The 11,051-nt window shown below is 40.9% G+C and overlaps 1 protein-coding gene across 1 annotated transcript; it reads right to left on the bottom strand.

The window, feature by feature from the left end:
* Positions 1-7,367: 7,367 nt before the first annotated feature.
* LOC123396020 lies at positions 7,368-10,400 on the bottom strand. Its single transcript, XM_045091048.1, has 4 exons — positions 10,104-10,400; positions 9,896-9,975; positions 8,269-8,461; positions 7,368-7,742 (listed from the first exon to the last, which is right to left on the bottom strand). Exons 2-4 carry the CDS (start codon positions 9,947-9,949, stop codon positions 7,612-7,614), a joined length of 378 nt encoding a protein of 125 aa, XP_044946983.1. The 5' UTR covers positions 9,950-9,975; positions 10,104-10,400; the 3' UTR covers positions 7,368-7,611.
* Positions 10,401-11,051: the final 651 nt, after the last annotated feature.

Here is an 11,051-nt window from a genome sequence, read left to right as displayed (position 1 = left end):
ATGATAACAAAACAATGCTTGGTACTTCTTCTGCTAGTTCTTTCATGAAGCGAAGTACTGAATGCAAGTGGGATCTTATTGAAATAATTAAATACAACTCTGAAGATTGAAAAATCAACAAAGGTAATGAGACATGTATAAATCTTGAATTCGGTTGTGTTAAGTATTTTGTATAAATAGATGTTTTTCATAAGCTTCGTGCAAAGTATGGATTTGATTATGAGATAGTAGCAACATTTTTTAAATCCTTTAGTACTCATGTTGATCTCCCTAAGGAGAGGTGGTTCAAATTTCACCCACCTATTAAAGATATTTTTGAAGAACAATTATTGCTAAAATTAAAACACTCATATACACTTCTAATCGAGTTATGTCTGCTCCTTATATTGAGAAACCTCCTTTCCCTGCTAGGATTAAGGAACATGCTAAGGCTACAACTATGATGCATTTAGAAACATTATAACCATGCTGTTTTCCCGCCCTCTCATGCCCCTAGCTATTTCGGTCATCAGATTCGCAGGTGTCAGCGTTTTTAGCCATTAGATGTACATTTTGTGTAATTTTTTGGGGGTGGGGTTGCTCCTGAAAGAAAATTGGTGCACTGTGATTGCTTGGGACAGAAAGACCAGCTAACCTCATCGGTCTATTAAAGTGTGTCGACCCCGTGGGGCAACCCAACTCCTCCATGATTCCATTCTGGGTTCCTGACCTCTCCTCTCCTGTTAGCTTCTCTGATTGCGGTAGCAGCAGTGGTGACTATAGGCGATGCCCAACCCCTCCCATGCCCCCAGCACCAACCTTCTTTATCCCATCTTCACCCAATAGGCTGGCCTTCTTCCTTCGCGGTGGCGATGGTCGTAAATATTAAGACACCAAATCTTTTGAAAAAATTAAAGGAGAACCTCCAATTGAGATGGTTAAAGAGATCTTGGTCGATAATAGTGATGGGCGTGTTATTTAGTTCTGTGATGAAGCTTCTAGAATTACTAAACCTGTTAGAAATGAACGAGATATGTTAGATACGAATAAGATAGTTGTCGGCCTTCCTGTTGTTTCCGTTAAGATTGGAGATCATTGCTATCATTGTTTATGTGATATGGGTGCTAGTATAAGTTATATTCCTTTTCTCTCTATCAGGAAGTCATGCATGATATTTCACCTGCTGAGATAGAAGAGATCGATATTACTATTAAACTAGTAAATAGAGATACCATTTCACTGCTTGGGATTGTTAGAGATGTTGAAGTCTTGTGTGGTAAGATCAGATATCCTTCTAATTTCTTAGTACCTAGACCGCAACACGATAATTTTTGTCCCATTATATTTGGTAGACCCTTCTTGAATGCTATTAATGTTGAATTCGATTGTGTTAAAGAAAATGTGAAGGTTAAGTTTGGTGATGTATCTCATGAATTTAATTTCTCTAAGTTTACTAGACAGCCTCATGATTAATATTTATCTAATAAATATGATATTATTGGTCTTGCTTCTATTGTCATGCCTCCTACTAATCCATTAGATCAATATTTATTAGACAACAAAATGATATGTATATGAAAGAAATAATGAAATAGATGAGATCTTCTTTAGGCAAGCACTTATCCTTAAGAATAATTTGTCGGTTGAAATTTTGGGAGATCTTGTGTTTCAATTAATAAACTCCCAAATACATTTAAACATGCTTATTTTGATGAAAGAAAATATATCATGTTATTATCAGTGTTAACCTTTAAGTGGACGAAGAAAAGAGATTATTGAAAATTTTGAAGAAATAGCGTGCTACAATTGGATATACTCTTGATGATCTTAAAGTCATTAGTCCTACTCAGAGCCAACACAAAATTAATATGGAACTTGATGCTAGACCAGTCATCGATCATCAACATCACTTGAATCCTAAGATGAAGGATGTGGTAAGAACAGAAAAATTAAAGCTTCTGTAAGAAAGTATACTCTATACTATAACTGATAGTAGATGGGTAAGTCATGTTCATTGCGCCCCTAAGAAAGGTGGCATATTTTGTTGTTCCTACTGATAAAAATGATACCATGCCACAAAAAATTGTTACACGTTGTAGGATGGTAACTGGTTTTATAGAATTAAACAAAGCCACTAGGAAAGATCATTATTCATTGCCTTTCATTGATGAAATGTTAGAAACATTATCTAAGAATACACACTTTTGTTTCCTAGATGGATATTCTAGTTTCTCTCAAATACATGTGTTACAACAAGATCAAGAGAAAACTACTTTCACCTGCCCTTTTGGAACTTATGCCTATAGACATATGCATTTTTGTTTATGTAATGCACGTGCTACTTTTCAAAGATGTATGGTTATTATAGTCTCTGATTTTTGTGATAAAATTGTTGAGGTCTTCATGGATGAATTTTCCGCTTACGGAAATTCTTTGGATGACTGTTTGAGAAATCTTGATAGAGTTTTGCAAAGATGTGAAGAGAATAATATTGTTTTCAATTGGGAGAAGTGTCACTTTATGGTTAATGAAGGTATAGTCCTTGGTCATGAAAATTCGGATGAGGCATTGAAGTGGAGAAAGCTAAAGTTGACGCAATTGAGAAAATGCCATGTACTAAAGATATCAAAGGTATTCGAAGCTTTCTCGGTCATGCAGGTTTCTGTGGAAGGTTCTTTAAGGACTTTTCTAAAATTTGTAGTACTCTTACTAACCTCCTACAAATAGATATTCCATTTGATTTTTATGAATATTGTGTAGAAGCCTTTGAAATAATTGAGAAATCTTTGATAGCTACTCCTATTGTTCCACCACCTCATTGGAATTTACCCTTTGAAATAATGGGTGTTGCTAGTGATTATGATATGGGTGTTGTTCTTAGGAAAAGGGTTGATAAGAAATTAAATGGTATTCACTACACTAGCAAGATCTTGGACACCTCTCAAAGAAACTATGCAACTACTGAAAATGAATTTCTGGCAGTTGTGATTGCTTGTGAGAAGCTTAGACCTAATATTGTTGATTCTAAAGTTACTGTTCACACCGATCATGCAGCTATTAAATATATTATGGATAAGAAACACTATAAGTCTAGGTTGATTAGGTGGGTTCTTTTATTGCAAGAGTTTGATTTGCACATTATTAATAGGAAGGGAGCACGCAATACTATTGCAAAAAAATTCTAGGATCGAAAATGTTTTGATGATCCAATACATGTTAATGATCGTTTCCATGATAAGCAATTAACTGTTATAAATGCCTCCTCTTCTCGTGATATCCCTTGGTATACATATTATGCTAATTTCATTGTTGCCAAATATATACCACCTAATTATACTTACCAACAAAACAAAAAGTTCTTCTTTGGTTTAAGACATTACTTTTGGGATGTCCCAAATTTATATAAAGAAGGGGTAGATGGTATTATTATACGTTGTGTGCCTGAGTATGAGCAGGAAAAAATCATAAAGAAGTGTCACTCTCATGCTTACGGAGGACACCATGTTGGACACACAACTCCACATAAGGTATTGCAATCTGGTTTTATTGGCCTACTCTTTTAAAAGATGCACATAAGTTTGTCCAATCTTGTGATGAATGTCAAAGAATTGGTAATATTGGTAGGATTAGGAAATGCCTACGAATTATTCACTTGTTATTAGCCATTTGATGTTTGGGGCCTTGATTAGATGGGGCATTTTCCTTCCTCAAGCGATTACACTCACATTCTAGTTGTTGTTGATTATGTTACTAAGTGGCTGGAAGCCATTCTAACTAGTAGTGTTAATCACAACACTTGTTATTTTTGTGAGGTTTGGAGTCCCTAGATATTTAATGGTTGATGGTGGTTCACATTTTATTTGTGGAACTTTCCCTAAAACTTTATCCAAGTATGATGTAAAACATAGAACAACATCACCTTATCATCCTCAGCCTAGTGAGCAAGTAGAATTGAGTAACAAAGTGATCAAATTAATTTGCAAAAAATTGTTAATAGCGCTAGAAAGAATTGGTCTAAGAAACTAGATGATGCATTGCCGGCATATAGTACTGCTTATAAAATCTTATTGGTATGTCCCGTATACAATGGTTTATTGGAAAGCATATCATTTACCTCTTGAGTTAGAACATAAAGCTTACTAGGCTATGAAAGAACTTAACTATGATTTTAAACTTGCCCGTGAAAAGGGGTCATTTGACATTAGTTCTCTCGATGAATGGAGGACACAAGATTATGAAAATGCCAATGTGTTTAAAGAGAAAATTAAAATATGGCATGATAAAAGAATTCATAATAGTTAATGCAATATCGGTGATGAATTTCTTTTTGGCAATTCTCATTTCAGACATTTTTTAGGCAACCTTCTTTTCAAATGGGAAGGCCCCTACATCGTTGAAGAGCTTTACTATTCCAGAGCCATCAAAATGAGTATCGCCGAAGGAACCAACCTGAAGATGGTTAATGGGCAAAGAATTAAACATTATATTGCAGGTACCCCCATTAACATTGAAACCAACATCATTCAAGTAATTACCCCACAGGACTACCTAAAAGAGACCTTCCCACGCACTCGAGAATCCTGAAAAAGGAATAGGTATGTGATATGATAAGTAAACCGACTCTAAAAATTCTACAAAAATATTTTTCTTTAGCTTTTAGAAGATTAGGAAAATAATAAATATTTGAGAAAATCCATGAGGGAGCCACAGGACAAGGGCATCGTACCCCGTGGGCGCGCCCTGGTGCTTTGTGGGCCCCTATGCACCTTCCCGATTCTGTATTCCTCTCGTGTGCTTGTTTTGCAAGATAAAAAATCATTATATATACCCCCGACTACTTTGACCTCCACATTGTAAGTTTATCCTATATTCTTTTTTCTAGCTATTTTTTGGCAGGGTCTTGAAGCTTTAATCATTTTGTCGTCGCAAGATTCTGATTGGGAGAACTATATATCTCACTTCATCACAAACCCCAGAGTCTATAGCTAAGTTGATCCTTTTGAGTGACCAACGAATGAGGAAGAATATGTTTATGTGATGAGGATGGATGACTCAAACAAAGAGGAAGAGAAAGTCCCTCTACCACGACCAGGGGACATGCATGTGGAGTTTAAGAAATCAAGCATGTCTCATACGGTGAAAGCTCATAAGGTCAAATTTACTCAGCTTCTTTATGTATAGGAAGATGTTGCTTCTAACTTTCCATCCAAGCAACATTAGTTGGTTGATGAGGCGCTCACGATCATGAGCAAAGTGCCTGGCCAAAACAGGGATCTTAAATAGGAAGTTGATAAGCTGATTGCACGGTTGTTTGAGAGAGACCATCTTCATCCTACACCTCTCACGGATTGATAAACCGTTGGTCATCCACTTGAGGGGAAATTGTTGTTGTCCTACAAAATTCTGCACTTGGAGGCCTAACAAAGTTTACAAGAATAAATTTGCGTAGTAGACATCACTACTTGATTGTTCTGGTTCCCAGAAAATCCAATGTATGCCAAGCTAGGACTCCTTGTCTTATACTCTTCTTATCCAATGGTGATCATCTCCACAAAATTCCAGCTCCTTTTGATCCTTCTATCTTGCACTTCCTTTATAACTTGAAATTTGGGGCACAAACGTAAACCTTGTCATGTAATTTTGTGTTGGTCGTAGATGACCAAGTTTTCATATATTTTGGTCATTTGTGACTAATAGATACTATCCAAATTATTTGGTAAGCTTTATAGCTACCAAAATGGTGGTTCCTTCACAATAGTAATCTACGCATAATGACTTCATCGGTTAAAGCAAGACCTTGGCTTGCCCTAATTGAGCCAATATTTTTATCCCACCATACTATAGGCATAATGATCATCTCCAACTAATTTCATCAATTGTTCAAGTGTCTAAGTATTCTTTGGATTCATTTCCCTAATCTGGTAGAACGTTGAATTGTTTCTCGAAGAGAAATATTGCATTGAGAATGGCATTATTGTGTCACTCCATTGATCCCTAGAGTTAGGAGAGTCTCTTCAAATATTGGGGTGATTTAGCTCAACAAAGAAAGTAAAGCTCCTTTGTGACGGTGAGATATAGGTTTTTCAAATTCCAACTTACAAGGATTTGATGTGCATTAGTCTTGGTTGTGCTGTGATCCACGTGTAAACTAGGTGAGGTAAACCTTTGTTACAAAATCTCGGAAGAAAAAGTTTGAAAGAGAGTCAGAAGTCACTAACAACACAAAAGTCAAAAGGCTCTGATTTTTGGGATGTCACACAAACCGACCCGGTGGGGCCTCCGTGCGTTCGACTAACGCATCGCACACCCATCCTGGCACGACACTACAATCTTTATGTGGGCCGAGTGCGTGAAACGAGGGTCTCACTAGTCAACTGCACGGGGCGGACATGCGGGGCCCATGAAGCCCTAGAGAGGTCGGCTGGTCCACACGCCCACCGGCTCGGCGGCCCCAGGAGAGCCCAACGGCCCATCCATCGTGGACCTCCTAATCGGCTTGCCCATACGCACACCGTTCGGGCAAATCGGACGGTGCAGAGAGACTCTAAGAGGCCCTCGTGGAATGCCGACAGAAAATGGACGGCTACAAGAGCACCATTGCATGGGGCAACGCACAAGGCCTCATCGATGGGCACACACAACATGAGTCAATGGTGATGACCCTAGCAAGCTGGACGGTCCACTAGTCTTGGACCTGCCAGCTAGGTCCAGCTCGCATGTTGCGCACACGACAACACACGAGGCCTCACTCGTGGGGACGCCGGTCTTGGACCTGCCAGCTAGGCCCAGCTCGCATGTTGCGCACATGAGGCCTCACCCGTGGGGACGCCGGCCTCCACCTAATAACGGTGGCCCGGCATGCACATGCTCGGTGGCCCTAGGAGTGCCCAACGGCCCACCCGCCATGGACCTCCTTGTTGACTTGCCGGTACGCACACCATCTGAACAAATCGGACGGCTCGCAGAGCCTCCCAGAGGCCCTCATGGCACGACAGCCAAAAACAAACGGCTACAAGGGCATCGTCGCACGAGGCAAGGCGCAAGGCCTCACTCATGGGCACATACAACACCAGTCAATGGCGATGGCCCTAGGCGAGTTGGGCGATTCATCAGTCTTGGGCCTGCCAGTCGGGCCCCACCGTGGGGACACCGGCCTCCACCCAATGACGATTGCCCAGCATGCACCGGCTCTTAGCAGGTGCTCTCAGCCCACAGACGAGTGCTCCACCATCTCTTATAAGAGTAACAACCACACACACATACAACAAAAACGTTTCATGCCACAACCATATCATATTGATGTTCTGCCAAGCATTAACAAAATAAGAACATCGATTTCGGTGCCATGAAGCTATAGATCATTCCCGAGCCAAGAACACAAGCTGATATGCAAGAAGCAGATCTTATACAGGAACCATCTGCACATATACTTATCCACTTCAGGTAACATCAGGTTACTTACTATTCCACAAACCTATATTATAAGATGAAAAAGGAATACAAAACAGGGTAGAGAGACGGGTTGGACACGGAGCATACTGCTCCTACATTGTGGGGATAGCGCGGTTCAGTGCCCGTAAGGCAGAGAATCTGGGGTAGCTTGGCGCGGTGTTCCAATGCGGCCAGCAAGCATCAAGGTTCCAGCTTTAGGGAGACAACTCGGGACTGTCGGTTCCGCTTTGCTGCCCTCACAAACACCACCGATAGGCACGATGGTGCCCACCATGGCCTCCGGACTTCTTGCTCCCCTTTCAGGCAGGCCACTGTGGATCGAATTAGCAGGAGTCAGACAGAGCAATCTTCCAAGTGTGGACACACAACCAATGGAGGATGATGTTCATCTATCAATAAAATACAACAGATCTAGGTATTTGAATCATGTCAAATTCATTTATGTTGGTCATTTACACCAAACCAAGATGCTGAAAAGGACCAGTCTATATATTAGCATCATAAACTTGCGGCAACAAAATATTTAATGATGAAAGCTAGCAGAACAGAAAGCAAATTGCAGTTGGACCATGCTGGCACAACTGTTTTCCACAAGACTCATGCTCTAAGCTTTTATGTAGCATGAAGAGTCAGTAGCAACTAACTGAGCTTGAGCTCAAAAAGGAAAGAGCAGTGGTGAGAGAAAGAGGATTTCACTATGATTGACTGCATGGCGCATCATACAGTCAAATGAAAACTAAAGAGCAAAATATGAAGGAACCAAGTACCAAAATGGTTATCATGGTAGCAGAGATGAGTTATAGATGGCACTCAAGGAAGAAACAGGAATATACCAACCTTTAATGCGCCTCAACTCTTTGCATAATGTGATAAAATCTCCCCATTTCATATGGCACCGCCTGATAAACCGCAGAATCTGCTCGGTAGTAAACATCGACAAGCTCTCTAGATACTCTCCATTGACACTGTTTTCTTCAAAAACTTGTCTGTAGCCACCAAGATTTATCTCTTCAAGCCACAAGCCGACGTCCTGAAAGAGAACAATAACCTTATTAGGTGAACAGCCTTTAGCTTTTGCATCTGGCAGTAGTTGCTACTGGTCCAAAATTAAATCAGAAGACAGATGAGCAGCCAGATCAGTTAGAACAAATGCAGACAGTCAAAACATAAAGAGTGAATTAAGAAAGAAATTTAGAGACGATGCCCTTTAAGAGGGTTGATGAATGAAATGCCCATCTAAATTTAAAGTGACCAAACCAAGATTATACCAATGGCTACTGGTGGTCAAGAAAAAGTAATACAGATCTAAATTTAGTAACCAACTATTGGGCATGTCTTATGAAGCTAAGCAAGCATACACCTCTGAGCATGCAGAACACTGAGATGGTCCACTCCAAAGAGAAATAAAACAGCACCAACAATTCCCAAGCATTGCTGGAACACTTTGCTTAGTCCTCGAGCCTCACCTTCATTTTTTCCCACATCACGTTGCTTAGTTTGGGAAAACTTCCTAGCACGGCTATTTTGCCAACTAAACTAGCTGCCTTGTGAAGAAATTATAGGAGTGGTTCTAGTTTTGTAGTGTGGTCTATCATTTTAGCCAAATAAAGCTAGGATTGCCGTGTGGAACTCATTTAGCCAAGTTTCCACTCCATATTCCCAGTTTTGGTCCATCTCACCAAAGTTAAGGCCGGCTTCATCCAAGTATTGAACACAACCCAAGCCCAGTGAAGAACCAACACGTGGTCAATACAAGACAAGCCAACGTAAGGCTCGATTATAGTCCAATCCCATTCTAGCTCAGTCTCAAGCCTGAATCCAATGCGGCTTGGGAAATGCTTCGGAAATGATATACTCCCTCCGTCCCGAATTACTTGTCATAGATTTGTCTAGATACGACACATACTAATGTTAGATACATCCATATCTAGAAAAATCTAAGACAAGTAATTTGGGACAGAGGTTACTCATGATTGGACGAGTATCACTTGGTTAATCAAATTGCTGATGTTGAGTTAATTATTTGCCATAATGACGAAGCAAAGGGGAACCAAGTATCACTCCCACCCCATGAGCTCACCATGCCCCCCTCACTATGGTACTCTTAAGAGAATGGGTCGGGGCATACGGGGAGGTGTAGTTAGGTACCCACGAATATTTATCTTTTGCATAAAATTGAGCAGAAACCACGATCAAGCATCACCCCAGATCACCAAACAGATTCCTAATAGTGGACTAAATTATCACAAAAAGGGTTGATGAGAAACAAGATGAAACTAAAGAACCAATGAAGTACGTAAAACACTGCCCACAAAATAGACAAAGCGTTGTAGGGGCAAATTTGAATCACTAGGGATATTTACGAAGTAAGCTGCAGAACGAAAATACAGTGAGTTTCAACAAAGCTGCATTCAACTAACAACGGAAACAGAAGAGGAAAACCACCGTCACTACAGGTTAGCACCTCGACAGTCCATATGAAGAAATCAAGCGGCTCCGGAGACCTCCCGCGGCTCATCTCCCTCCTCCCGTCAGCCAACCCCACTGCAAGACCCAACTCAAGGTTCAGTGTCAGATCTAGATGGTGTGGCGCGTGCGCACCGGCGCACCCGACATTAGCGCAAGTAAGTTCAAGGCTAATAATTCCTGAATGAGTAGCCACAATCTCATACCGAAAGAAACGGTGCCCGAGATCGCGGACGGGGTGGAGATGGCAGGGACGCGACGGGAGTAGAAAGGGGAACGGCGATGGTGTTGAGATGAGCGTGAGAGGGGAGGGGTTGGGTGGGTGAGGCGTCGGCGGTGAAGCGATGCTACGGCACGACGGGAGATATAGAACACGGTGGTGGTTGTGGACTGTAGTAGAGGATTGGAGCTTGGGCAGGGCAGAGCATGAGAGCAGCGTTGGGGAAAGAGGAAGGGATCGGGGTGTGGGAGCAAGAGGAAAGCTACGGGAGTGAGGATAGGAAAAGTGACCTGCTGCTCAGAGATGGATTGTGACGGCTGTGATCGTTTAGCCGACATGATTGGTGGTAGACGGAAGGTAGATACTTCACTGTCAAAACTACTTCCTCCATCGAGGTGCTTAGAGCAAACGGACTTTGATTTTGTCCGTTTTACCTTCGTTTGGATCATCCCGTCTGCTATGTGTTCGTTTGTTTTAGGATTTAGATCGACATAGTATCCAACACGTCTTTTCATATTTGTCTGCGTGACCGGCTAGCCGCCGGTTTTAACAAATACAAACATTTTGTATTTTTTCAAAAGCAAATGAAATAGCATAATTCCACAATCAAAATAAAATACAACAAAGTTTTACAAGCCCAATAAAAATTAAATTGTATTAAAAATATACATTTATTGGTTGACAACATGATCCCACATATGTTCAACCATATCATCTTGCAACTGAATATGAGATTTCCAATTACGTATTTTATGATGAAATTGAGTGAACTGTGCAAATGATGCCACTCTTCTGCCATGCTGAGGCACCATATTGTCACCCTGAAACTCAAATCCTTGATCATGGAGACGTTGTGGGCGCTCATCCTCTACGATTATATTGTACATGATCACACAAGCAGTCATCACTTCCCACAACTTTTTGGTGCTCCAAG

Source organism: Hordeum vulgare, chromosome 5H (genome assembly GCF_904849725.1).
Source record: "Hordeum vulgare subsp. vulgare chromosome 5H, MorexV3_pseudomolecules_assembly, whole genome shotgun sequence".
Lineage (NCBI taxonomy): Eukaryota > Viridiplantae > Streptophyta > Magnoliopsida > Poales > Poaceae > Hordeum > Hordeum vulgare.
This window is presented reverse-complemented; position numbering and strand designations above follow the sequence as displayed.

What these genes read in the sequence shown, in the direction of transcription:
- LOC123396020 (XM_045091048.1), bottom strand. Translation starts at nt 9,949, where the DNA reads ATGAGCCGCGGGAGGTCTCCGGAGCCGCTTGATTTCTTCATATGGACT. An exon ending in TCTTCATATGGACTGTCGAG is followed by an intron (nt 8,462 to 9,895) that starts GTGCTAACCTGT and finishes GTTCTCTTTCAG; the next exon opens with GACGTCGGCTTGTGGCTTGA. An exon ending in AGAGTTGAGGCGCATTAAAG is followed by an intron (nt 7,743 to 8,268) that starts GTTGGTATATTC and finishes TTCGATCCACAG; the next exon opens with TGGCCTGCCTGAAAGGGGAG.